General features: G+C 42.5%; 2 protein-coding genes across 4 annotated transcripts; one reads left to right on the forward strand and one right to left on the reverse strand.

Moving 5' to 3' along the window:
- The first annotated feature begins 1,231 nt into the window (after positions 1-1,231).
- On the forward strand, positions 1,232-9,966 carry PMPCB (peptidase, mitochondrial processing subunit beta). 2 transcript variants are annotated; one of them, XM_062632030.1, is made up of 13 exons: positions 1,232-1,359; positions 3,374-3,514; positions 3,849-3,935; positions 4,402-4,531; positions 4,897-5,095; positions 5,755-5,834; positions 6,428-6,540; positions 7,073-7,216; positions 7,785-7,948; positions 9,241-9,326; positions 9,405-9,493; positions 9,703-9,778; positions 9,867-9,966. In XM_062632030.1, exons 1-13 carry the CDS (start codon positions 1,270-1,272, stop codon positions 9,929-9,931), a joined length of 1,464 nt encoding a protein of 487 aa, XP_062488014.1. In that variant the 5' UTR covers positions 1,232-1,269; the 3' UTR covers positions 9,932-9,966. The 2 variants fall into 2 exon arrangements, with proteins under 2 accessions (XP_062488014.1, XP_062488015.1); XM_062632031.1 differs by having other exon boundaries at positions 7,788-7,948.
- Positions 9,967-10,110: 144 nt separating this feature from the next.
- Positions 10,111-27,898, reverse strand: DNAJC2 (DnaJ heat shock protein family (Hsp40) member C2). Of its 2 annotated transcripts, XM_062632027.1 has the most exons (18): positions 27,875-27,898; positions 27,747-27,844; positions 26,835-27,025; positions 26,173-26,248; positions 23,918-24,016; positions 21,551-21,692; positions 20,379-20,459; positions 19,542-19,607; positions 17,768-17,859; positions 17,545-17,666; positions 16,531-16,680; positions 16,159-16,247; positions 16,003-16,072; positions 14,244-14,428; positions 12,595-12,695; positions 11,620-11,727; positions 10,777-10,931; positions 10,111-10,231 (listed from the first exon to the last, which is right to left on the reverse strand). In XM_062632027.1, exons 2-18 carry the CDS (start codon positions 27,802-27,804, stop codon positions 10,157-10,159), a joined length of 1,860 nt encoding a protein of 619 aa, XP_062488011.1. In that variant the 5' UTR covers positions 27,805-27,844; positions 27,875-27,898; the 3' UTR covers positions 10,111-10,156. The 2 variants fall into 2 exon arrangements, with proteins under 2 accessions (XP_062488011.1, XP_062488012.1); XM_062632028.1 differs by lacking the exon at positions 27,875-27,898 and having other exon boundaries at positions 26,835-26,936.
- Positions 27,899-27,963: the final 65 nt, after the last annotated feature.

The following is a 27,963-nucleotide window of genomic DNA, read 5'->3' on the forward strand; positions in this document are numbered from 1 at the left end:
CCTGGTGGTGGTCGTTAGGGGGTCGTGAGGATGAAGGCCTGTAGTTCCTCTTCATCACCGCGAGTAACCTCTTGCTTTCAGGCAGACTCAATGGGGTTTCGGCTCCTATCCAAACCTCAGGTTCAGTACAAGCCGGTTTTATGTATCTTAAAGCAGAAACTCGTCAAGTTTGCAAATTTTGTTACTCTGGCTATCTTTTGTTCCTTTTCTTTCTAAAATACTATTTGAACAAGAGTGTCTTAAATATTAAGCTATGAATCTTACCTACTACAATTCTGCCTAGCAGCTGTAACTCCTACAATTCTGCTTCACCATTCTAGCAACTTCGACTCCTACGGTTCTGCTTCACCAAGCAAAGCGACTGCTTAAGTAAGCAGGCACAATGTTAACCTTTTATTTCCCGGTATCACCAGGAGCTCTTCCCAGCCCCTGGCAATGGGGAGGGACTGTTCCCAGCAGAGTCCGTGTTGGGAGCTGAGGCAGCTCACCAGCGCTGGCACAGGCAGCTCTCTGCCAGCTGGCCTTGGCGGAGCACTGAATTTACTGGTGTAGATGAAGCCTTCCTATCTGTAACAGTCCAGTCTTTTACATACATTTAATACACTCCTTAAAACAAGACTTTACACTGTTGTCTTGTTCCGGTCTTGGGATTTCCCCATGAGGGTGGGTCTGTCTCGCAGGAAGTGCAGCTGCACTGAAACAGCTGGTTTCAGTGCTGTGCAGAAGCACGTGGCCAAAGGAACCTCTGTGGGCAAAAAGCTCTGCCTGCAGCAGCCCACAGACTACCTGAAGAGATGCAGAACTTCGTGGTTACGGAAACTGGCAATAATCATAGAATCATAGAACAGGGTTGGAAAGGACCTTAAGATCATCTAGTTCCAACCCCCTGCAATGGGCAGGGACACCTCACACCTAACCATGTCACCCAAGGCTCTGTCCAACCTGGCCTTGAACACTGCCAGGGATGGAGCATTCACAGCTTCTTTGGACCAGTGCCTCACCACCCTCACAGTAAAGAGCTTCTTCCTTATATTGAACCTAAACAAGAGTGTATGGGGAGGAAAAGCGGCCCTCCTGAATTGCGCTGTTCTGCGGAACACAGCTAGGACAGCAGGGTGATCACAACAGAGGCCTGTATGGCACAGTTTATAATTAGCCAGCTCTGGAATAGCTTGGGAGCATCCCAATGTCAATGACAGGGGGAGCAGCGCTTCCCCTGCGCACACCCCACCGGAAGTGCACCACTGTCCCGCCCACCCGCTCGCCAAGATGGCTGCGTCTACAGCTGGGTCAGCTGCTCGGCGGCTTTTCCTGCCTTGGTCTGCTCGCCTTCTGCGAGCGGCCGGCTCGGGGCACCGGGTAGGCAGCGGAGCGGGGAAGGGAAGGGAAGGTGGACTGCGGAGAGCCCAAGCGCCCCACTGTTTCCTAACGTTGGTGCTTAGGCAGCCGCAGCAGGACGAGAGGGGATCGGAGGCCGGGAGGCGCGATGCACGCCGGGATTTGTAGTCGTGGCGGCGGGGAAGGGGGTGGTGCTGGTGGCGGCCTGCGCGGTGCATAGTGGGAGTTGTAGTCTCCGGCCGAGGTGAAGGTGGTGGCCGCTCCTCGGCCGGACACAGGGCTCTTGGTGCCGCAGGCCCCAGGGTTTGCTGCTCGCTCCCCCCGGGCCGCTGTTATTCCATATCGACCCCCGTGGCGCTGAGGCATAGGAGACTGGCTCGGCGTCTGGGGGGAAGGAACAGTGCGGCGCTGGAACTGAGGCGCGATGCCTTCGAGAGGGGCAGCGGCAGGCTCTGTCCCCGGCGCGGGGCTTGTCCTGCTCACCCCAGAGCAGTCTAGAGACAGTTTACATTCTCCTTCTCTGCTGTTGGTAGATGGAGGCTGCCTGCAGGACTCGATCCTAGAGCTCTCCCAGTCTGTCAGTTTTCCTCATTCTCCCAGTTTGAAGCCTAAACTTTTCCTTCTGTAAACAGAAGAAGGAGATTTTGTGTTCAGACACAGATTTTTCCTTCCCCGTAATGCAGTATGACAGTGAAAATGATCCCTTGCGACAGCCCAGAGTGGGAGCTGTTCTGTGGAAGAGGCCTGGGGGTGCAGGAGGACAGCAAGTTGTGCAGGCCAACAGTGTGTCCGGCAGCTGCGTGGGCTGAAGCAGCAGGAACACAACCAGCTGATCAAATAAAGTGACTAGATTGTCCTTGTCAGGCAGTTAGTATATGGCAGATGGTTTTCAGCTCCTCAGCATAAGGACATTAGTGGACTGGACTGTGTTCAGCAGAGATGGTTGCAGGCTGTAGCATGTACCCTATGAGGAGAAGCTGGCATGTCTAGAGAAGTCACAGCTTCAGTTGGACCTACCAGCAGCCTGACAGAACCCATCAGAAGATTGTCAGGAAGACAAAAACAGGCTTTTTACAGTGGGCCGTGATGGCAGAATGAGAGGCAAGGGCATAAGTTGCAACAGGAGAGGAAAAACTGGTTGTATGAAAACTCTGTTTTCCTGTGAGGCAGTCAGACAGTGGAGCAGGCTGCCCAGGGAGACTGTAGAGTTTCTCACCATCCTGGGAGACTTTCAACACCCAGCTGCAAAAAGCCTGGAGCAAACTGGTGTGACCCCCCCCCCCCCCCCCAAGCTGATCCTGCTTGGAGCAGGAGGCTGGACTCGAGACCTCCTGAGGTGAGGTCCTTTCAAGCTTGAATTGAAGTTAAAAACTTCAAACTTGAAACTCAGAATTGAATAATCCTAAAAGACTCTGGCCTATTGGTATTCCATGATCAGAGCAAGATTTGGATTTTGTACTTTCACCTTAGGGCAGTCACATGGTGAAGGAACTATTTGTTTATTTGCTGTAATAGTGTTCTTGGAGTATCTGATTGCTCAAATTTGGGATACATGTTTAAATTTCTTGATGTTGAAAAAGTGCAGTAAACCTTTTTTTAACCTCCATGTTTTCTACCCCATTCTGATTTAATGTACTTTAACTGCCAGGTGATTGTATAAAAGCTGGCACTTTCAATATCTGTCCCTGTTCTGAACAGTGGGTGACTGGTTTGCAGTCCTGGACATAGACCCTTTGGTCTATATCTCCCTTAACTTTAGAAAGCAGGTATCCAAAAGAATTCCAGATATTGAAGGATCCGTTCAAGGCCCTGCAGGCTCTTGCTGGTGGCACTGGGAAACAAGCATGGCTTATGTTGGTGGCTGATGATAGTAACATGCGTTTCTGTCAGATCATTTCATTGAAGGGAAGCAGATGCAGTATGCTGCGTTTTAGTTATCTTCATGTTTTTCTTCCGAGTCACATTAATGCATCCCTGATGTGAAGTTAGGATGTAACTTAACAATCTGAGTGTGACTGATGCTTTTTGCTTACAGTGTGTGCATGTTGGAACAGGCAGGCTCAGAGCTTCCAAGGCAGCGACAGAAGTAATCTTAAATGTTCCTGAAACCAGAGTGAGTCCTCTGGAAAATGGCATGCAAGTAGCTTCTGAAGACTCTGGACTCTCAACATGCACAGTAGGTAACTTGTAAAGGTTGTGGTTTTTTTGGAACAGTTAATGTGTGTTCATTTCCTTGTGTAACTAAATTGCATTATTTCAGTGTTTGCAGTAATTGTTCTTAAAACTTAAGCTAGGAAGTATAAGTCTTAAGGCTTTTGTAAATGATTTGTGATTAGATTTTTTTCGTGAGGATCAAGATCTTACTTGTCTTGAAAACCTGCTTTGTTTAAGGAAAAAGCAGTTTAAAAATAGGTCTTGAAAATCTAAGTGTAGTTCATGCACAAAACCAGCAAAGCTGCATTGTTAGCTGGTAAAATGACGTTTGTTTTCTTTTTCTTTCCCCCAATGAGGTTGGACTTTGGATTGATGCTGGAAGCAGGTATGAAAACGAGAAGAACAATGGAACTGCTCACTTCCTTGAGCATATGGCTTTCAAGGTAAGTATTAGTATTGATCATGGATTTTTAAATTATTTCCTTAAAGATCGATGTGAAGAACTTTGTCAGAATTGTATAAATACAGTTTCCAAGTCAAGATGAAAGGGGGGGGGGGGAGGAAAAAGGACAACTTAGACTTCAGTTTCTATTAGAAAATGAAGCTAAAGTCCTAGTTCTGTGTAGCTAACACACAGCTATAAGTTAGTAACACAGGTCAATTTAACTCACTTTTAACTTCTTGTAATAGTCTTAGCATACATAGAGTCCCACCTTTTGCCAACTTTCTATTTTCATTTGGGGGAATAGTAAGATTTGTATTTGCTTTTCAATCTTGGAGAGATTAGTGTGCCAGTTTTCTTTCTGGAAGACTTTTTCTTTCTCCTGAGCTTGACTTTCCCAGACAAGAAGTAATGGTGCATAGGTAAATTAAAGGGTCTAGTTTGATTTTCTTACTGTTTTGTTTCAGGGAACAAAAAAGAGGTCTCAGTTAGACCTTGAACTAGAGATTGAGAACATGGGAGCTCATCTGAATGCATATACATCCAGGGAACAAACTGTCTATTATGCAAAGGCTTTCTCAAAAGACTTACCAAGAGGTAACTGCTTTTATTCGTCAGAAAAGTAACAACAAAACACTTCTCCAGTTCCTGATGAGATGACACAGAGTGATGCTTTTGCAGCGTAACAATCCTTTCCTTCCTGGGTGACGAGTCCTGTCTTGCACCTCACAGGAGAATGAGAATGCAGGTTTGGAAAGGGAAAGTCAATACTTGAAATACTTTTGTCTTTAGGTTCCCAGAAGAAAATACCTTTTGGACTTGTCCCTTCAGAGCAAGCCCTTTGCGGATCTTATTAGTGAATCTCAGGCCACTTGGTTGTTGGGGTGGGTTTTACTTTTGGAACCAGAGTTTTCTGGTAGTCTGAAAATATACTTTGCATTCCCATCTCTATTTTCAATTAGCTGTGGAAATCCTTGCTGACATAATTCAGAACAGTACCCTGGGAGAAGCAGAGATTGAGCGTGAGCGAGGAGTTATACTTCGAGAGATGCAAGAGGTTGAAACCAATTTGCAAGAAGTTGTCTTTGATTACCTGCATGCTACAGCCTATCAGAAGACAGCCCTAGGACGGACAATTTTAGGACCCACTGAAAACATCAAGTATGTTCAGATTTGTGGCTGTCTTTCATTGTGTGTTGACTTTCATATATTGAAAAGAATCATCTGAAAATACAGGGAACAGTGTCAATTTTCATGTTTATACTGGGAGGTAGCTGAAGTTGCACTGGATATTAACTATAAGAAGAATTCCTTTGTTGCCTTAATTCCCCATTATGCAGGTAGCAAGGGTATGTGTCTACTACATGTCTTCATTATTTGCTGTATTTTTCTCCTGTTTGTTAAAAATGCATCTGACACAAACTTGGAAATGCTCCTCTTCCCCATCAGTCAGATGTTATTTACATTACTGTAAACACCGCTGTGTCTGCCCTGCTCTTCCACCATTGCTTATAGCAGCGCAGACCAAGAGACCACTAAATGTGCTGTTTGGTGTGAGGTCATTAGTGGGTCCTGTCTCTACCTGCCTGAAGTGTAGTTCTCATGTCTTCTCAGGAAGCTAGAAGAGCTTTGAGAGGCAAAATATATCAAGTTCCTATTTCCTTTTTAGGAACTCCACCTTTATTTTAGCTTTCTGTCTCTCTGCTCTGTGCATTGGCAGAACTTATAATTATTTTTGTACTGTATTCTACACTTTTATCTCTTTGTACTCTTAATAAACTTTACCGACACAGTAGTGATGTTTTCTTGACTGTTTCTAGGTCCATAAACCGTAATGACTTGGTGGAGTACATAACAACGCATTACAAAGGACCCAGAATGGTTCTGGCTGCTGCTGGAGGTTAGTGTGAGATATTCACCCTGGGTCGTGTGAAACTGTGTTTAAAACCATGGTCTTTAAGTTTCTGGGAACAACATGATGAATTTCTGCATTGTTCAGTAGGTCTTGGAAGTTCATTGTTAGCCTTGTGTGTTTTGTGCCTTCATACCCTTTGAACTTTCTTTCCCTTTTCCCCTCAGTAATATTCCAGAAACCTTCTTAAACCAGCCACTAGAAGTGAATGGAGGCCAAAGTCATTCTTCTATGGGGGCAGTAAAAGAGAGGCTTAGAAGTGGTTCATTGTGAAAAGAGGAGTTACAAGGAAAGCAGAGAGAGCAAGAGAGAAATAGCATCAAGGCTTGAAACTGGGAGCAAACAGCTTGTGTAATGTTAATAGTGTAGTGTTTAACAGAAGGCTATCGAGGAGAATTAAGGAGGGTGTTGATGATGATCCTACTCTGTGTAACAGGGAGTTGTGAGGAATCTGAAAGTGGGGCATTACTGGGGGAGAAAATAAATTACTGCTTGGTTGAGTTTATAAGCTGCCTGCGCAGCAATTTAAATTAACTGTTTAGAAAGTAACACTACAAAGTATGTGAAATGTCTTTGCGCAGGGGTCTCTCATGATGAGCTACTTGATTTAGCAAAGTGCCATTTTGGTAACTTGCCATCTGCTCCAGAAGGAGGACTGCCACCCCTGCCACCTTGTCACTTCACAGGTAGTGAGGTAAGCTGTCAGATGGCTTTTTGAGCTGGTCCTTATATCCTCTGTGAGCACAACTGACACATGCTGTCTGCTGAGGAAAGCTTCTCCGCCACAGGTAAGGCGGATTAAAAGGTTTCTTGCCCCCAGTGACAGCAGTAAAGTATCCCCTTGCCTGTGGTGTTGGAGCATTTCCACTTGTTAAGAATCACAAATTTAAAGGTTATAGCAGAGAACTGGAGCATCTGTGTTCTGTTCCCAGCTCTATTTGGAATCATCAGCTTTCATTGCTGCTGTTAGTTGTAAAGTGGCTTGTAATGCCCTCTTCATGTATATGGCATTAGGTTTGCTATTGGCAAAGTGCTCTGAAACTGCCACAGGGAAGACTAGTTAAGGCCGATGTGGAATGAAAGCTTCATATGCTTTAGTTTTTTGTTCTCTTTGTGCATGATTTGCAATCCAGGTGTAATCGAAATGCCTGTCTCCTGATACTGAACTTCCCACATACATTGCCATGTACAAATTGCACTACAGCTACTTTGGTGTGTTCCTACAGATCCGTATACGAGATGATAAGATGCCCTTGGCGCACATGGCGATAGCTGTTGAAGCAGCTGGCTGGTCCCACCCAGATACAATCCCCCTAATGGTAGCAAATACTCTGATAGGTAACTGGGATCGTTCCTTTGGAGGAGGCGTGGTGAGTGAATGTGCAAGCACCGTCCTGCTTCTAACAGGGTTGGTGGGCTGGTGAGATCCTCTGACTTGGGAACTGCCACATTCAAACCTGTCAGATGGCATTACTACCTTATGGCTGTTTCTGAAGGCCCTTTTTTGGAATGAAGGAGCGGGAGCCAGTCGTGAGACTGAGAAAATTTGTTGCCCAAGATCTAGGAAAATCTTAGGAAGTGGCTCTAAACCACCAAAATAGAGGTGACTTGAGGTCTGCCAACCCTTAGGTAAAGTGGGATGTTTCATATCTGCATGTCATTGGAATCAGAGGGTATCATTAACTGTCCCTCTCAAACCTAAGTAGCTTTATGATTTCTTGCTTAAATCTGGGGTGTTACTTGGTAATGTGAAGGAAAGGAACTGTTGAGTGAAGAGCTAGTAATAAGCCTCACAGCTTCTGCTGCAGCCTGTGACATTACTGCATGTTCTGTCATCATTGAAAGGAAAACAGGAGACTATGGAGGTGACTCCATGGAGGAGGACTATGGAAGCTTTCAGAAAACTTCACAAAATAATCTCTTTTTCTTTTGCCTCAGCAGAATTTATCCAGTAAACTTGCTCAGATTGCCTGCCATGGTAATCTGTGTCACAGTTTCCAGTCCTTCAACACCTGCTACACTGACACTGGGCTGTGGGGACTGTATATGGTCTGTGAGCCATCCACTGTACAGGACATGGTGCACTTTGTTCAGAGAGAATGGTAAGCTAACAACTGCTTCTCTGAAGAGCTTGTTTTCAGGGGAGGAGTACAATTCTTTAAAAATAGCAGTCCTTTAAAGAGAATATGTTTGTTTCTCTGCTGAGGCTTGCCTGGAAAAACAAATGCATCAGACTCTAAACACTGGCACCTAGTGCAGAGTTCCAGCAGCCAGTTTCTGGCACCCTCACTTAGGGTGCATAGCTTAAGGTTTATGTTTGGTTTTCTTTTTCTGCTCTGGAAGAATAAATAGTAACTAGTTAGTGTAGTAGCATTCCTTGTAGAAGAAAATATGGCAGTGATGGTTTTTGACTTTGCAAGTGACGAGTTAAGGAACGGTTTCAAACCTTTTAGAATACAACCAAGTCAGTACACAGTGCCCATGAACTGTGTTTGACGACTGGAAGAGTAAATATTCATGAATAAGACTAATGCACATGCAATTACCTACACACACGATTAGTCCTACCCATTTTGTAGATGCCATGCCAGGCAATGGTGTTACACAGAGCTCTAGTGAGAGAAATCAGGTAAGGCAGGTGAGCTGTTATGTATAGAATTTTCAAACCTGGGATTCTAGAAAATATTAATTCATCTAGAACTTAAATCTTATGTGGAAAAGATGTCTGTAGATTCAGCTGTAACACTTGAACTGCAGATGTGATTAGAAACTCACATATGTTGTTTAAGAGCAGGTTTAAAGTGGTGATGTTGAAATGAAACTTGAAAATGAGGAGTTTCTGTAACCATGCAGATCACTTTTTGTAGGCCATTATTTTGCGAGATCTCTGTAAATTGTGGAGATAAATGGCATCACTTTAGCTGTCAGTTTCCTGCAGCTTAGCACTGGGGAAGATCTGAACCACTCCTGTGACAAGAGTGTGTTAAAAGTATCTACTGCATCTCTGTGTCCTGATAGAATGTTCCAGCTGCAGTGTGGCGAATCGTTGTCTCACCAAGAGCCAGGAAGTAATGGATTGCCTTCTGGGCTAAGTACTTCTAATTGTTTGGCTCCTACTGTCTTAGCAACAGCTATTCTCAAGCAAGTATGGACTACATTTGGTTCACTTTTCCTGGCTCTGCTAGGGAAAACTTGGTCTTGGGTATATTGGTTTGCTTCCAAAAAATGCAACTGTTACACTGCTGCTTTGCATCCTAGGGCTTGTTTCCATACCATACCTGTCTAGAGGAAAGTGCCTGGTAGGTGTACAAATGTATATGCACCACTTTATCACAGGCAATGTGTGCTACAGGTTACTGTTGTTTAGTGCCTTTGGATTTAAACTATTTTTCAGGATGAGACTTTGCACAAATGTTACAGAAAATGAAGTTGCTCGAGCGAAAAATCTTCTGAAGACAAATATGCTGCTACAGCTTGATGGTGAGACCTCTTAAAAGAGCTTTTTGTCCTTATTGGAGTTGTACGCTGATAACTGAAGCACATTTTCCCCTATTTTAGGGTCCACACCAATCTGTGAAGACATTGGAAGACAAATGCTGTGTTATAAGCGCCGAATCCCAATTCCAGAACTTGAGGCAAGAATTGAAGTAAGTGGCACTCATGTTGCAACTTTTAAAGCAGACTGCTGGGAAATTCAGTTGCTCCAGGAACTAACAATACAGAAGTTTGACTGTTTCTAACTGAGTCAGTGTTCAGCTATTTTTTTTGTTGCCTGTCCCCCAGATTATACGCAATTAAGATCAGAAACTGTTTTAGATGGGACGGGTAACAAAAGATGTCTCTTTACCCCTTGTAGGCTATTGATGCCCAGACTATTAGAGAAGTCTGCACAAAGTACATCTATGAAAAGCATCCTGCAGTTGCTGCCATGGGTATGTGTTTCCCTACTTTCCCATACCCCCTCCACACCAATCACTATCAGTTTAGCATGTGTCATGTCCAACTTTCTTTAACTTCTAGGTCCAATTGAGCAACTTCCAGAGTATAACAAAATCTGCAGTGGCATGCACTGGCTTCAGGAGTAGTGGAAAACAAGAACTTTCAGTGTGTTTGAGCTTAACCCCCCCCCCGAAATCCACACAGAAAACCCCAACTACACCCCTGTTTAAAGCTTCTGAGTTGAAGAAATGCATTTGAGAAGATTAAATCTGAAGAACGAGCCAGTCCTGTGTATCTGTGTAATTAAGGAAGGAATGAAAACATGTACAGTATTTGCATTTTTATTATAAAACAAAGATTGTCAGTAAGAGTCATTTCTTGACTTTAGTAGCATTCATCACTTGTTCTTGAGCAGCTTTCTTTGCCTTGACCATTTCAACGAGTTCCTGAAGTTTTGGGGAGAAGAAAAAAAGAAGAGTTCCTTATCTACACGTGGAATTTGTTACCACCACTGTTGTTTGAATGCTACATATATTCAGGTTGAAGCATTCTGGTCCTCAGTATACTGAGGAGTCCAGGCAGTTTAATACCTTAAAGCAATTTCTCTTAGAAACAAATTAATGAAAGGTCAATGCTCATCTATGTCTGTAGCAGGAACTCTTGCTTACAAGAGGCTGGGGATCTGGCATCTACAGGAGCTTGCTGTCCCATTGTAAGACAGACAGATTTTGTGAGGCAGACTTTCCTTCCCAGCTTCCAGAGCCTCTGTTTTCACTGAGTAAAACTTAGTCCTTGCTGTGCTTTTGGGGTCTGAGTTACCAAAAAAACCGCAAAACCCCATTTCCTCACAAGGCTCCATCTTCTGCCAGTCTGTTATTGTCAGATACTCCCTCTGGTAGGGAAGGCAGTAGGGTAGGGAACCCTAGAAACCTAAAGCATTCTAACAAAACCTGGGCTAATTACATTCCTAGAGGGAGGTGGGGTACCTTACCTTATATCGCTTCATGCAGTCTTTTTTTGACCGGCCTGGAACAGCTGCTGCTATTTTCTCCCATCTTTCAGGAGTATTTACTGGGTAAGTCTTCAATGCTTGTTCTAAAAGCTTTTGTTCTTCTGTAGTCCAAGGGGATGAATCTAAAGGTGATCCTGTTTTTAAAGGCAAAAATGACAATGAGAAATACGTAAGGAGACTATGAGGTACGCCTAAGAACAACTAGTCTGACTTAAGTGCTGCTGAGTTAAAAACCTGAAAGAACATAAAACACCAAACCACTAAAAATCCCAACCCTGAAACTGAATGAACAAGTAGCCCTTAGGATCTTTAAACAAAGCATGGAGAAGTTCAAAGGTAACATCTTTCATTGTCATCTGGGTGTTAACTTGCTGTAGCTGCCCTGTGAAGCTATAGTGATAGAGCAGCAGTGTAGCTTTTCCTTTTGTGTTTCAGTAGTCAGGAAACACAGCCTTCTGCAAGTGTATGGAAAAGCTGATGGGAGGCATTTGGGGTTTAACAGAAGACCAAAGCTGTACGACAATCCTGTATCTTGAGTGCATCCCCTCAGGCCTACTTTTACCTGGAAAAGCAGCACTCTCTGAGGAACAGATGATCTCAGCATCAGACTTGACCTGTTGCTTCACCAGGAAGCATTTCAGACTGGTACTCTTTAGTTAACTGTGACTTGTCCTGTGTGTACCAGCAACCCTCAAATCCAATTACAGAGCCTGGATCACTTGCTACATATGTCTGTTTATAAGCAAGTCTTAAGTTCTGGATTACATTCTAAGAGGCACAGGGGAGACAACTCTGGAAGAAGGGCTCCTCTTTCACCTTTACCTTCAAATCGTTCTGAGGGGGCAGCACTGTCCATCTGAGGCACCACACCATGTTCTTTCTTAAATTTGTCAAATGCTTTCTTGTTGATATCATCTTTTTGATGAGGGTCTATGAGCAACAGACATTGAGAACAGTGATCATTGCAATGAAGTTAAAACCAGGTGTAATGATAAAAACATTGTCTAGCAGATTATTAGTTTACAATAACCACATCATCAAATACCCCCAATTCCTACTTCCTTTAAAATGATGGTAAATAGAGTGGTAGATTAAAAAATAACCTTTCAGGGTCAAATAAACTGCGCAAAGTGTCAGGCTTTCCAGCCCCTATCCTGTTCAGGTGAATACTTCCTCCATGTAAACTTAAGCCTGAACCTGCTACTTCAATGAGATCAAGAGGGATTATTCTCTCAAATAAGGGCTGTGGCACAAAACTTGCATATTACCCAGAGCACAAGCAAAAGTGAGAACACTCAAAAGTCCAGGTCCTCCTTGTGTAGGGATGTAGGTTGGAACATTTAGAAAATAGGGGTTTTTCTTCTATAGTGGGATGTTTTGGTTTTCCTTGAGAATTTATTCCAGAGCTGTCTAGGCTCCATTTACCACATTAATGCAGGTGTCTTAACTCTGGTGCTGGATCCCACTCATCTTTTTAAAGTATCTCTCTAGCTTCCTCAGTTCCATTTATTCTAGATGCCTTCCTTTGTAGGGAGCTTTCCCACAGGCCCATTTGCCTCTCTCTGAGTGCAGAAGAGCCTTGGCAATGCGTGTGGCCTACACTTCTGTACATCAAGTTTAAGAGAATTCCTGAGTTAGTCATGACATTAAGCTAAAAATGCTGAATCACATACATGCTCTGCTGTTCTTTTGGGAATATAGAGAGGATTTTCTCATAACAGAAACAATGCAGTTCAAAGCTAAGCTGTACAGAAGCATGCAGGCCATCTCGTTACAGAAATAAGGTTATATAGATACCAAGCTTTTGGAGGCTCTTGGCTTTATTGATGACATCTTTCGCTGTTCGTTTCATTCCAGTAGTAGAGTGCAAGTTCATGTAATTGGCAATAACTTCCCACCTAAAGCAAGAACAGAAAGGGTCAACCAGCATATCACGTAATAGCTTATCTTCACACAAGATACAGTCAAACTCCTGTACATACTTAAATTGACTCCTAAGTTTAATCATACTTAAATACCTATAAACTCTAATGGTAATTACTCTGGAAAGCTTTCACTCACTAAATGCAGATGTTACCCTTAAGAATTCAGTCAGCTTGGGTGAATGTTTTAGCTTCTGATACAGAAAAAGTATGGGTAGAATGCTCAGCTGTTGATTTCCAGAATTCCTTTAACACCTCTGACATTAAATACGGCAGGCTGCACTGAAAGGGCTGAGAAGTTACTAGCTCTGTGTCCACCATCCCTCAGCAGAATACCTAAACATCAGATAAAAGGCCTTCAACAGAAGAGAGCTGTAACAGCCTTAGCCCCACAATTATTCCTAGTGCATTCTTAGGAAATGGAAGGGAATATTTACACCTGATCTTACAGGAGGATCATAGAATAGTTAGGGTTGGAAAGGACTTTAAGATCATCAAGTTCCAACCCCCTGCTGTGGGCAGGGACACCTCACACTAAACCATGTCACCCAAGGCTCCGTCCAGCCCAGCCTTAAACACTGCCAGGGATGGAGCATTCACAACTTCTCTGGGCAACCCATTCCAGTGCCTCACCGCCCTAACAGTAAAGAACTTCCTCCTTATATCCAATCTAAACTTCCCCTGTTTAAGTTTGAACCCGTTACCCCTTGTTCTATCACTAAGTCTCTAATGAAGAGTCCCTCCCCAGTATCATCATAGGCCCCCTATCATATCTAGGCAAGTGTTCTCACTGAGTACTCAATTGCTGAGCTGCAGTGCAAAACCAGGTACTGGTATCACCTCCACAAAGATAATGACAACTTCTTTCTTTTTCTAAAAGTAAGCATCCAAATCTTGTAATGGAGGCTTCAAATCCTTGAATCCTAAGTGGAAGAAGGCATTCCATTCCTGGGAAAGAATGGGATTTAAGGCACGCTCCTGTTCTTGATGCTTACTAGTGAACTGATTGCCAGTGTTGCTTTCCATGTGTCCCAGCCTTTTCCTTTTACCCTGGCTCTCCCTTGGAGACAGCTGTCACATCTAACTTGTATCTCTGGCTGTTTTCCTCTGACTCTGTAGAGGAGAAACCAGCCTCACATTCATTGTGGAGCTACTGGAAGTAACTTACTTGTATTACTACCTTCATGATCGTCACTGCTTCTGTTTTGTTCTCTGCTTTACTGACTGGAGCATATCCTATAGTAAGCCCTGTATAAACATACACCTTGGCACAATCTTACTGATGGACTGAGGCCCAAGTTTGGGGAGAGACAAGATACAAGGCTGAGGTAATGCCAGTAACATGTAGAGCATGGTACTAAGAGAAAACAAACCACAGGCTGCTCAACAGTCAAAAGAAAGGAAGAAGTTTAGGGAATCCTTATACTGACATCATACTTAGGATGGTCTGAGAACAAGTTGTATTATACTTGTTACTTAATGTAAATGGTTAGTAGGACTTTCAACACCAAATCTGAGAAGTACCTTGAATTAGTTCCTGCTGGGAAGAGGTTCACAGCTTTAATTAACAACTGTAAATCATCTTCTGGCCAATTTTTGCTTCCCCCTCCACCACCAGTGGTTGACTTTTCTGAACTCTTTGTTGCTTGGCGCATCCGAGCTTCTGCCTCTTCTTTCTCTCGCCTTATTTGTTCATTTATTTCTTCTATCTGAAGAATTGTAAACAAGCACAATTTATTTATTTACTGTTACATTTTACAGTGATAAAAACCCCTCTGGAATTGTTTTGAGTCTTGAATTTTGCTTAGTTTCTGTTCTGTACATTACACACAAGAAAAAAGAGCAGCTTCTCTGCTCCCATATTATTTCCATACATCCCATGCATAGATTTGGCCATCCCAGATTAGGAGCTACAGCAGGAATCCATCACAGGTTCACTAGGGAATTACATGAAAACTCTCAGGATTAAGGCAGAACTTCTGAATCTAGCATGAATTTACAGGCTAACACCTGACTTAAAGGGACAGATCCACAACAGTATTAAGAACCTAAAGCAACTAGTGAGGGCAGTTCAACATCCTGGTTGAATATACCAATTCCCAAATCTTCCAACCTGACTGCTGCCTAAGCCTGGTTATGCCAGAAATTCTCAGTTACTATGGCTGTGCTAAGTTAGCATTAACTGCAACAACCCGATTTTAGTAACTAAGTGCTTACTCAGGGTTACATGTCTACATGTACTTTGTTAGGAAGCAATTCAGCAGAACTTATGTTATCTATTGCACATCTCTGTGAACTGAAATCACATCCTGAGACTGTGGGTGATGTATCTTTAATGTATCTGCTTCCGAGTATGCCCAGTACAGCCTTGGCAATACTAAAAACCCATGCACTTATGCCTGTGGCAGGATGCTCAAAACAGGTTTCTTGCTCTCTCTTAATAAAATCTTCCTGGCAAAAGGAAAGTTGCATTAATAAGAATTATCTGTCAGGTAAAAGTAGAACAGTTTTAACAGACAGACTGAAAGGTGACCCATGTTTGGAACACTCCCCTGGAGACTGAGAATCGGATTCAGTCCCCTGAATTCAGTTGTCTGATAAGTACACCTGACCCTGGGATGGGGACAGATCATCTTCCCACCAGGAAAGAAAGTTCACAGGTGTGAATCCAAAGCAGATGAGAGAAAGCATCTTATTCTTTGTGCAGGATGTAGGTTCAGTCTTATTAGTCCATACGGCTTTTCCCTGATGGAAAATTTAAGCACATCCTTGCTTAATTTTTAAATCTTGATTGCAAATGCCTTGCTTTTCCCATATTTTAGTATCCCCCCTCCAGTGTCCTTCCAGTGCCTACAGCCTGCAGCAGTCCTTTTGTGAATCTAAAATCCCCAGGTCATGGATACCAGACTAAGACTTTTCTTGAGTAACAGAATAGGTTAAGACTGCCCTCCTTCCCCTCTAGGTAACTGCTACCCATTGCTGGTAGAATTAAGTTCCCCCACTGTTCCTGTGTATTGTACAAATGGTAGCTTTTGTGTCTTTTACTGATTGAAAATGTGTATTTTTCCCCTCAGCTGGCCGTGGTTATTTCACCAGCCATGAGTTATGTAGCGCTATCTAAAATGGCACAGAGATCAAGTCTGCCTGGAGACCATTAAACTCAGGTCTTGGTGTTTAACAGGCAGGATTCCATGCAGCCACGTTGTATCTCATTTCATTCAGTCACGTAGATGTCCCAAATGGAATTACTCTGTTATTTTGATTTGACACTCAGCATAATTACCTGTTTTACTACAGCCGCCTTTCCTCCTTCCCTTGTTGTGGATGTAAGTGCTTCATTCAAGCATTGCAGACTAAAAATAAATTATTAAGTTACAACGGATAGCTAGGAGAAAGATGGGTATCAAAATGAGCAGGAATCAGCAGCAGGGAGACTCACCTTGCTAGCTCAAGACGATCACAAAGCTTTTCCACCTCCTCCATCATTTTAACACAATCTGCCTCATTATCAGAAAAGTAATTCCAGTTCTGGAAGCAGAAATACATGTTCTACAAAGTTCTTGAACTTGATTGTCCCATTCCTTCAGACAAAAGCTTAACACACAGCATTCTTCAGCCACTGCTGTGTTTGGACCTATTTGGTCAGCTTCACTCATATGATAAGTACGTGTTTTAATATTTTGATTTTTAATAAACCCGCTTTCCATACCCATCTCCAGCCATAAGTACAAGCATGTGATAGGGTTTGATCTAAGCAAATACAATAATTTCATTAATGTAACCTGTATTTCACTATAATATATTTAAATACCTTGCATGTTGTTCTCAGTTTTTGCCTTTCTTTCTTGATAGCTTTTTTCTGTATCTCTTTTTCCTTTTTTGCTACTAATGCCTGTTGCCTAAATTCTTCTTCCTCCTTTTCTTTTGCTAACCGTGCAGCTTCTAATTCTGCTTGTCTTTGCTGCAAAAGGCAAAAAACAAAGAAACCTCAACAAAGTCACAATGTTATAGGGTCATTCAGTCATTCAATATGAAAATGTGCTGTTTCTGGGGTATGTTCAGGTTTTGGTTTTTTTTTGTTTATGTGTGTTTTAGCATCCATTATTTAATGTTTGGTTTTCAAGACTTTTGAGGGAGGTGGTGAAACATGTACCAATTGGCATTAATTCAAATACTCACTTTGAGGACCCCTGGTTGAAAAATCCTGACTTCCTTTACAATGAAGATATAAAGCTGTGTAAAATTTCCTATGCCTGTTCCAAGAGTACAAGCTGGGAACACTGCAGTGTTCCAACATTTCTGCTGCATCATTATTAACATAATTATCTTGCAGTGCTCCAGTATTGTCTTTTAAGACACTTTTTTAGCACCTTACAGTTCCCTTTCATTCCTGGTACTGCTTTCAGGGAAGAATTTCTTCCTTATTCCAAATCTAAATCTACGCTCTTTCAGTTATGTTACCTCACTGTTTCATACCAACCAAGCATTCACAGACCATATGCACAAAGCAAGCTGCTGTATCCATTTTACGGATAAGGAAAGCAAGCCATGGAACTTAATGACTGCTTCTAAACCAGAGGAAGTGTATGCAACAACAGAAGCCAATTTTAGCAGTTTATTTTTGTTTCAGATCTGTGCTGCTTGTTTTCATCTCATTCTCAAAAGGCTGTCAGTCTTGCACTGCCTGTTGCACAGGGATCACAGACAACACATCTTTAAACCCCAATATCATTTTAACAGTAGCCTTCTGACACATCTAGAAGCTGATGTAGATCAGGTGTGAATGAATCAGTTTTTTTCAACCCAAATAAACTATTTAACTTACTTTTTCTTTTGCCTCCTGTTCTTTTCGTTTTGCTTCTACCTTTGCTTTCTTCTCTGCTTCTTTCTTTGCCTTTTCTTCCTCCTTAAATTTCTTTATCCTGGGATCACAGCTGTATGCATTGTCTGGCAGAAGAAAAGACGCATCACGTACAAAAGAAAACCAGGAGATTTGCACTGTTAGTTCACAAATCTCTCTTTAAAAACCCAGCAGTTTATATGCTCACCAACAAGTGTCCTAATTCTGTTCATTTCTTCTTTTTTTCTCAGTGCTCTGGCAGCTCTGTTCTGCTTTTCAATCCACCTCCTTTCATCTCGACTAAAAAACGAAAGCAGAATTAGTTCAGTGCTAATACCCTACAGTGTCACTCTGCTAGATATACATCAACAAACCTTTTAGAGTTTCCCCACACAGATGCTCTTCTCTGAATACTTCAGAAAATGAAGTTCCAGACCTCAAGCTCATATCAAAAGCCAGTAAGTGTTTACAGCATTCCATAAACCTGACAAAACAAGCTGCTTATCCGTCATCACAGGGAATGAGATCATGGACTTTCACGCAATCCACTTGTTGACCAAACATTAAACCCAGGCAAAACAACTGAAATGCTGGCATACACTTTAATTAAAGGGCAGCAATATAATCAGTGTCAATTATTTCCATTTTACAGAACCTAGGTCATGCCAAGTAAACCCATCTGCACAGAAAGAACACCTTCTATGAAGTACTGTAACACCCCAGTAAAACCATGTCCCGTTCACTCCAGTAAAACACAACTCAGGTTAAACAGATTAACACTTGGGTGGCTACATCTGAAAGTATTTGTCAGCGCTGTCAAAGAAGAGACAAATTTCTAGCAGGGGTCTATATCCTCATCCACACAACCAAATGCATAACAATGTACCTCAGAACAAAGAGAACAATCCCCATAACACAGCAGGAGACTACTACAATGTTTAAGACACAAACATCACCTTTGGCAAGAAGGGCTAACAAGAATCATGGCCATCTGAACAGAAGCTGAAACATAGTTCTAAGTACAGCAGAGTATGTACCACTTGTCTAAACACTTTTAAAAAGGACAGTAAGGACTGGAATAAGCACAAAAAGGAGCTGTGCAAATAATTCAAGACCTTTCCAATGAGAAGCCTTGAGATCAATCTGTATAATTTACCAAAAATACAAGTTACGTGGAACTGGTTACAGTGCCTTCACAGAATCTTCACAGGAGAGAGTACACTGGATTCAGAGAGGCAGGAAAAGGCATAAGAGCAGAGGAACAAGTGCCTAGTGACAGCCTAAATATGCCTGTTTCTAGCCACAAAGCAAGCTAACCACTGCATGTAACTACAAAACTGATTCCTGTTCAAACTTGGAAGCAGAGGTTCATACAATGCAAGCTATGGTTATACAAGGATGACTAAGTGAAAGGTTGTGTCCCGTGAAATCCTTGTTAAGACTGAACGATCTGCTGCTCTAACTTGAACATTCTGTGTTTATAACTGTAGGAAGGATAAAAATAGAATGTATTTTCCAACAGCTACATGGGCTGAGTAATTCAACAACTATCACTACATCAACAAATTCAGGATTCAGTTAACACTGAGGCATCAGAACTAATCTCTCTAAATTCTAGAAAGTATCACTTGTCTTAGCACAGCTTAATAAATAGTTGGAGAGAAATGATGCATGCTTACTCATCCATTCTGTTCTGACTTGTGTTTGCAACTTGCTGTGACTGCAAGTCTAAACTTAGACAAACACATTTCAAAGCACCTCAGAACCACCTCTGTAATGCACACAAGAACTACCTCAGTTGCACAAGTAAGACAAAGAGAAGCCCACAGTCAGTCCAGTTAAAAATCCATGACTGACTACTGAACTAGGAGACTGGAATTCTTAGTCAGCTACCTTTCCTCCTATGACTTCTCTGAGAGGAAGTTGGAAAATCTTGCTGTATCAATCTCACTTTCCCATCAAATTTCTTTTTATTTACATACCATTCTGCTTTTTCTTTTTCCTCTTCATCTAAATAGGAAAACTCTCTCCAGGAATCAAAATTATACCTAAAGTAAATTAGAAGAGAAAATAAAAAGTGAAGAAAGAAAAAAAAAACTATTAATCTACCTTTTTTACCATTAGGTTTTTGCAGGCAATTATACTGTTATTTATAACACATAATTTACAATTACACTGTATGTACAAGTACACTGTGTTTACAGTATTACACGGTGATTCCACTGTGTTAAGTCAAAACGTAAGATGCTATTGAAAGTAATGATTCACATCTGTCAGCACTGTAAAACAGACTGCATTTTAGGATGGGATCAGTCTCATCAATTCTAAATGCCTACAGTGCAGTTGTCTAAGTTCCCATTATAGGCAGTGGAGATGCAGTGCAGTCTGCAGAGCTCAGAAATTAATCTTTATATAAGTGTCTGTATTTAACAGGTAAGTCAAGCCATAAACTCTACTGATTTTATTGGACTAGGCAGACCTCCTTAACTAGGGGAACTTAAATGCCTAGTAGATACCTCCACTAAAAACACAAGTTAGGTGAGATGAAATCCTCTGCTAAGCTGTGGGTCAACGTGGTTCACAGCTGTTGTGGTCAGAGAACCATCAGAAGCTCCTGCTGTAACTGTGAATTCACAACGTGGATGTATTAGCCCAGAGAAAAGACAGCTCAGTTTGTGGAAGGCACCAACAGCTGTGGAGTAATTTCGTATCATTACTAGGTCAGAACAGATCCTGCCAAGAACCTACATGTGAAAGGGGCTGCAAGCCCATGACATCACAGATCTTGAATGCTGTGAATAGAGTAATGGCTAACTTACCAAAATGAATAGAATGCATCTACCTCTTCAAATGAAGAGTTCATGTCCCCCAATTTAGGAACATTTTTCTTGTTTGACCACCTGAAAATAAATGGATATTTTCAAGAAATAATATATATAACCTGACTTCATAATATGGCATATGTTAAGTATGGAATCAAAACACCAAATCAGAGGCTCCCTCCACCAACACAGGGCCTTTTTTGTGGAGCTCCCCCAGAACAGCAAAATCCTCCTGACTGAGTTTGGAGACCTGATGGAGCACAAGCTGTCCTATAGGCATCAGTTCTCCACGCACATTCTCCTGGTAGAGGAGCTTAAAGAACGTGGCCAATTGTGCTCTGTGAATAACTTGGCTCTGTAGTAGGCTACAGGAAGTTTTCCATGCATTCTAACGGAGCACAAGGGAATAAAGCATGCTCTGCCTCCATTCCACTTTTTCCCTACAAAGAGTGAAATCTTCCACAGACTCTGGAATTTGTTATTCCATGACATAGCATCCATTTCCAAGCAGAGAAGGGAAAAACCCATCTGCCAACCACAGACCCAGGTATGAATCTCTGGAATACTTGATAGAAGATTCAATAATGATAATAATCAGAATGTGTTGTAAAGTGTCTCACACAATAAACCATTTTTTCCCCCATACAGGTAAAAGACAAACTTCTATTGCAACAGCCTTAATACAAAGTTAACGGACAAGCAGGAATCAAATGCAGAAAGAAAAAAGTCACATTAAGAGAGAGCCACCAAATACTGACAGTTACATTTATCTTCTCTTTTAAATTGGGAACATAACTACTGTCTTCTGTTAATGTCTCACCCTCGTAAGAAAATAAGGAATTGTTAGTCAGTAGCATACACACAGTTGGTGTTGCAAATAATTTTAAGATGAAACAATGTGTGGTACAAAAAGCAGAGTAAGTTCTATGGAGCTGAGAACAGCCTTTGTTTTTAATCTTATTGGTCAAACGTGACACCACCAGCGTAACAGCTCAGATTACTTTAAAATTAAATAATAGAGAATGCACTATTTTACTTGTATCCCCTTTCTAGCAAATTAATGCATCTCCCAGCATCCCTTAAAATCACACCTGCTAGGAACACAATGACAGAAGAGTCTGCAAATGCCGGTCCTCCAGCAACAGCAGAGGCAGTCTGACAGAGCTTACCGGGCGTTTCTCTCAAAAACTGGTGAAAAAACTTCAAAGAAGTTTTCTTTTGCTTCACTTTTGGAAGGTACAGAGTTATCAAAAGTAGGGTCTATGCTGTTAAATGCTCGTCGTTTCACAGGATCAGATAATATTTCATAAGCTGAAAAAAAGTTAAATGGCATAAAATGTGAGACTGAGGCGAGTGTTCCCCACCACGTGGGATTGTTACAGAAAAGGCTGTAAATGATTAAAAAGATGCTCTCAGATCTGTGTTTGATCTCTCATTCTGTACAGCTCGGTATTCAATTATTTTAGTGACACTAAAAAGCACTGCTGTCAATTCCTGGTAAACTAAGCAGGAGGAAAATGTTTATGAAACACAACACATTTAACCACTAAGATGTACAAAGCATATATTTAGAACAATTTTGTGGCAGTAAATTTGGTTCAGGCACTGGGAGTGTGGGCATGACATCTTAGGCTTTTATCCTACACCAGATCCTTGCAGCTGAATTGACAAAACATTACCAAGACAGGCACAGAGTAACAGCAGTCCTTGAGTTAATATGACACGGGAACTGGCAAGAATAGGAGCCCATTCATTAGAACTTTTCCAGCTCATGATAAAGTTGTACTGAGACTTGGAAAGAGAATAATTCACCACACAGCTACTAGCCAGAACATGCACACACTCACAGTTCTCCTGTTCTTAAAGTTGGGGAGCATCACATTACTGAATCTTACATCCTGGCAATCACACACACTGTAGCTTCAGTAACCTCTTGTTTTTTCTCCAGGATGTGTGGAGTTACTTTGTCAGTCCTACAATGCCCACTGTTTTTTTCAGTAAATTGAAAAATCAAAGGAATCAAATTAATTTTGTGATCATTCATGGGCTTCCCAGGCTGCATCCCTGGACAAAGAACACTGCAGCTGGAAGGTGGCATCTAGAAGCTGATAAGCCAAAGGAAATGTTGGTGCTCTGGGGTTGTGTAAATGCATCTTGCTGCACGTCACTGCAAAGGACTACAAATGAGCTGCTGTCCACCAGCCTTAGCTTCCCTTCTGGGAAGGGACTTCTCTCTGTTAATACTCTGAATGACCCCAATTATCTTCTACATTGCAAGCTAGGAGATTCAGTAACCCCCATACCATGTTCCTGATGCAAGAAATTCTGTGTGCATCCATTGGCTCCTCTTCCACTTAAGAGATGTCCCTTCCACACAGATCCAAAACTGTATTCCCACATACAGTGCTGGAGGAACAGAATATCTCCCACTCATTCCTTTGTCACACCCAGCCCTGAATCCCACCTACATACTGCCTTTCAAGCTTCTTCATTCCACTATGACTTGGTGCTATTTTGGGCACCCCTTCCCTGCTACAGCATTTCCTTCCTCCAAGGTGCTGCCTGGAAGTATTAACTCCTCTTCTGTGCCACTTTGTACTTTCCTTTCTGCTTATCCTTAAACTTAGATCATAAGCAGTTAAGGAGAAACATTTTCCTCCTTACGTATAGAACACAGAGTATATCCCTCAATTCAGGTGCGGGCTGTTCATTAGCTGCCAGTTTCTGACAGGACTGCAACTATGGACAAATAATTTCCTTTGGGAACTTCTTACATTTTGACATCTAAACCATCAATAGCTTGTCTAACATCTAACGTTTTAACTAGTATTGTAACAAGAAACTCACAAGAAGAAAGTTTAGAACACACAAATTCCAGGTTTTCCTCCAACATCAACCTTATTGAATCAAACAAAATATTGTTTAAAATAAACAAAAAAGCCAAACTCCAAAGCATTTCTATACAGGTTCAGTCATACACCTAGAACACTCCCTGCGGTTTTGGAATCAGCCAGCAGTAGTGTTCTAGGTCACTACAGGTAGGAAGAGAAATGTTATTTGACTGAGTTCACTTGGTTATCTGTGGGCAAAAAAGAGCAGCTGAAGAAACAGATATCCTAGTCAAATCAACAGATGCTCTGTTGACAGAGTAAGTGCATTAGAATTCAGTTTTTCCAATTGCTGTTGGTGGCTCAGGGGAATCTCTCCATAGCACAGCAGCTTATCCCAGGTAGTACCACCTCTAGTAGTTCACATTTCATGTGCTGCTACAAACATTCACGCTTTGTCACCAAGTGGCCCAGCAGACAAACATCTGTCAGTTGCATCCCCATACTGTTCCTCCCCAGAGGAAAGTTATATTAATGTGATCTCTATTTATTATATTAAATAGATATGTCTATTTATTAACTGGTAAAAGAACTTCTCTGGCTTTTTAATAGCTGACAATTTTTTAAAAGCTAATAAAGCACTACAAATACATTTCAGATTATCAAGTAGATTGAGAGTGTATCTAATAAAAGAGATGAATTGCTTACCTTTAGTTATGCATGTAAAATAATCATTATCACCTTCTCCTATCTGTTCCCCTGCAGCTTTTCGTTTGTCGGGATGATGTTTCAACACCATGGATTTATCTATGAAACAGATGCATTATGTTTAGAAACACTTCATCATCACTAACAGTTTATTTCTCACAAACACAAAGTAAGAGAGGAATTCCAACTGACACTTCTCTAATTACTTTAAAAACCCAAAACAACCAAAGCCAAAAAACAAACCCCAAAAACATAAGGATGAAACCAGATGAGTTAACAAATGTTCTTTCACAAAATCATAGAATTAATTTAACAATATTGTCAGAATTTAAAATATTGCATCTTTGCTGGGATACAAAATAACCACAACTCAGGAACCTGTGCAATCATACTGAAAAAAAAAAAAAGAAGTAAGTTTAGTTATTTCTAATTAAAAGCAAAGCTGTTCAGATAAAATAAAAATTGTATTCTATCCCTTTACTCAAGTTCTGAGCACAGTCCAAGGTGAAACTTAGCAAGGGAACTACAGCCATGTGCCAGTGAAGACTGCTGCACCCAACGTGGATAACACACATGGGACTTTGTGGTCAAGTTCTCTCCTTAGGCCTAAATCCTAAGATATAACTAGCGCAATACAAAGTATCTACTGAAGTTGCTACCAAGGTTGTCTTAGTGTTTAAAAAGTAAAACCAGATTTTAGACTGACTTCTTAGACAAAAGGTTTAGCCATATTGTCATACAACATAAAACATACCTTGTTGGCTTGCTATAAAATACCAGAGAGAAGATATCATGCAAGTAGTTAGAGCAACCTGCCTTTTGAGAAACAAATCAGAATCCTTCTCAAAAACAGGAAAGTACAGTACGTACTGGTGAGCAAGACTCACATCTCTATACCCCCATGTAATAACACAGTGCTGTTAGGATCCTAAAAAGAGACATGCACCAGTTCTTGCTTGAAACGATTATCAAGACTGCTAATCATCACCAGAACAGGTGCTCTGTGCTCCACAGTGGTGCTGTTAAGCAACATGTACTTAAGGCAACATTATTTACATAATCGTAGAATGGTTTGGGTTGGAAAGGACCTTAAGATCATCTAGTTCCAACCCCCCTGCCATGGGCAGGGACACCTCACACTAAACCATGTCACCCAAGGCTCTGTCCAACCTGGCCTTGAACACTGCCAGGGATGGGGCAGCCACAGCTTCTCTGGGCAACCCATTCCAGTGCCTCACCACTCTCACAGGGAAGAACTTCTTCCTATATCTAATCAGAACTTCCCCTGTTTTAAGTTTAAACCCATTCCCCCTGTCCTGTCACTACAGTCCCTAATGAAGAGTCCCTCCCCAGCATCCCTATAGGCCCCCTTCAGATACTGGAAGGCTGCTATGAGGTCTCCACACAGCCTTCTCTTCTCCAGGCTGAACAGCCCAACTTTCTCAGCCTGTCTTCACATGGGAGGTGCTCCAGCCCCCTGATCATCCTCATGGCTCTCCTCTGGACTTGCTCCAATTGCACCATGTCTTCTTATATTGTTCTTATTTTCTGTGCAAGTTGGTAATTCGCTAATTTCCACCCGTTTTTGTTTGTGAGCACCTGTGGTTTCACTGGGACAGTTATTCTACTCACAAACCAACAGTTGTACAGGCGGTTGTTTTCAAGATCAACTCATAAAACCATCAGCTTATTTCATAATACTGTTTCATAAAAGCTACTGAACAACCTTCAGAGTACTTTTAAATCTTCCTCCACTAGATACTTGCATCCTTCTTGCAAAGCCAACTCTTAGCCACATTGCTTTCTAGAGAGAAAGATTCTGAAGCTCAACATGTTGTTCCTTCACATGCAAGTACCACAAAATGCCCCCAGTCACCTGCATCCACTTCTGAAATATGAGCTAGCCACTGTTATGGGGCTCCCAGGTACCAACCTACTGAAACACATAAGACAGGGCTAGCTGTAATTCTCTCCCTCTCCCTGACTGCCTGACTGCAGACTTGGAAATACAGAAACACAGTTACAGTGTCAAGGCTGTTGATGGAAAAAGGGAAGAAAGCAGAGACGTGAACTCAGTGAAAATGTTTAATTCCCTAGACTTACAGCTGTGATGTGAATTTAGAAGGCTGGCAAGCAACAGAAATCAGAGAGACAGCATTTTTAGGCCTGTGAGGCAGTAAAAAGCCTGTTCATAACATATTATGCATTTTCACATGGAAAACAATTTTGTACATCTGAAAAGAAAAGGTACTTACGTGCTGCTTTGATTTGTTTTTGAGTAGCCCTGTAGCGTATATTGCCTAGCCCGAGAACTGCATAATGGTCTTGATTCTGAGGGAAAGAAAGAACCAAAGGAACCCTTAATAAATATGACCTAAAAAGCTACAACACACACAGACAACCAGTTCCTCCTGTCTTTTAACAGCAGGAAGCAGATTTCTTCTCTCAATAAATATCAGAAAAAGGCTGTAGGAACAATTAGTGTAAACACCATAATTACTGAATAACAAAACATGACTCAGTTAAGCCAGTACTGCAGAAATTCAAGTCGTTTAATCTAAATTGTATTAAGGCATTGAGTCTGAGAAAGTTCAATTACTGGAAAATTGAATTGCTGTCTTTAATATTAAAGAGTGCTGACATAACTCCAGACTAGGGGAGGCTGTAACAGGGAGAAGAGACACTTACACTGCTCACAGGCAGTGAAATGAAAAGCAACAGCTCAAGACTAAGATCTGATGCGCGCTTGCGCTTACCCTCATCAATCAGTTACGTGCAGGAAATACAAACATTAAGGAACACAGACTTGTGGGGTGGGAGAGGGGAGGAAGATGATCATTAACAGCTGGGAATGGCAGATAACTGATAGGAGTTTTGCAGCAAAAGTCATTAACACTAACATGCATCAACTCAATACCTTCCAGTCCTTTGGATCAAGGGTTTTTAACATAGGAAACTCTTCAAGCTGCAATTCTTCATCCCCTGATTCTTCAGAAAGTTCCTTCTCATCTTCTAGCTCCTGGAAAGAGGCAGAAACATTTATGTTTCTCCTCTTAATAAACGCTTCAAACCATCTTCCCACCGGTTCCACTTGACAGAGTACTGATGCTATAAGCAAAAAACATAAAAGCAACTTCACCTTCTGCGGTTTACTTTTTAATCTTTATCAAATTAAACCCCACCAAAGCCCATAAAAGCACTGAATCACACGAGGCCACAGAATGGCACATCTTCTACTTCCCTCGCACACACCAGTGTTGTAAAGGCTGCAGGGACCGGAAGGCGGTCCCTATCAGGCGGTACCTTCCAAGCACTTCATCGTGCTCTCAAATCTTGAAGGTGCTTTCTTAAAGGAACGCACACGTTAAATGTTATTTAGTCTCTTCCTTGCTCTAGTAACAGAGACGATAACCGCGGCAGCGGCACTAGGTTTGGACTGATCTCCGCATTCCCGCTCCCCCTGCACAGGCCCCTCCCTCTGGCCGCGAAGGCAGACTTGTTGCTCACACACCGACTCGGATTGAGCACCGAGGCACAGCAACAAGGACACAGTTGAAGTGAAATAAACAGGAAAGTTCCTCAGAAGCAGGAGATTTTCCGCCCCTGGCCTTGGGCAGCGGCTCCAGGGGCGGGCTTCCCTCTGAACACGCACTCGTTCGAGCGGGAGGCGCCCCGGTCCCGATAGCCGCAACCCTGCACCCCGGCGGGACGGGCGGCAACGGGACACCCCGGCACCGCCGCCTGGTCCCCTGCTGTCGTGCCGCATCCGCCGGCCGCGGCACCAGTTACAGCCCCGCGCCCGGGCCGCTCCGGCCTCCCCGGTACCTACCGGCCGACAGCGCCCGGGTGACGGCCGTGACCTGCCCCTCCTGCGCTCCCCGCAGCATGGCGGCGACGGCGGCCGAGCGGCCGCAGCGAGCCTCGGGCCTGGGCCTGAGCCTGGGCCTGAGCCTGGGCCTGGGCGCGGGACGCGGCGAGCCTCGCCTCGCCGGTTGCCAGGAGCCGGCGCATGGAGGCGCCCGGAGAGCGCTTCCGGGGCGGCGGCG

This window comes from Pezoporus occidentalis, unplaced genomic scaffold (genome assembly GCF_034315485.1).
Source record: "Pezoporus occidentalis ecotype Australia unplaced genomic scaffold, CSIRO_AGI_Poc_V1 ctg38, whole genome shotgun sequence".
Lineage (NCBI taxonomy): Eukaryota > Metazoa > Chordata > Aves > Psittaciformes > Psittacidae > Pezoporus > Pezoporus occidentalis.

What these genes read in the sequence shown, in the direction of transcription:
- PMPCB (XM_062632030.1), top strand. Translation starts at nt 1,270, where the DNA reads ATGGCTGCGTCTACAGCTGGGTCAGCTGCTCGGCGGCTTTTCCTGCCT. An exon ending in CGGCCGGCTCGGGGCACCGG is followed by an intron (nt 1,360 to 3,373) that starts GTAGGCAGCGGA and finishes TTTTGCTTACAG; the next exon opens with TGTGTGCATGTTGGAACAGG. An exon ending in GGACCCACTGAAAACATCAA is followed by an intron (nt 5,096 to 5,754) that starts GTATGTTCAGAT and finishes GACTGTTTCTAG; the next exon opens with GTCCATAAACCGTAATGACT.
- DNAJC2 (XM_062632027.1), bottom strand. Translation starts at nt 27,804, where the DNA reads ATGCTGCGGGGAGCGCAGGAGGGGCAGGTCACGGCCGTCACCCGGGCG. An exon ending in GTTTTTGAGAGAAACGCCCG is followed by an intron (nt 20,460 to 21,550) that starts GTAAGCTCTGTC and finishes ATTTATTTTCAG; the next exon opens with GTGGTCAAACAAGAAAAATG. An exon ending in AACAGGAGGCAAAAGAAAAA is followed by an intron (nt 16,681 to 17,544) that starts GTAAGTTAAATA and finishes TGCCTTTTGCAG; the next exon opens with CAAAGACAAGCAGAATTAGA.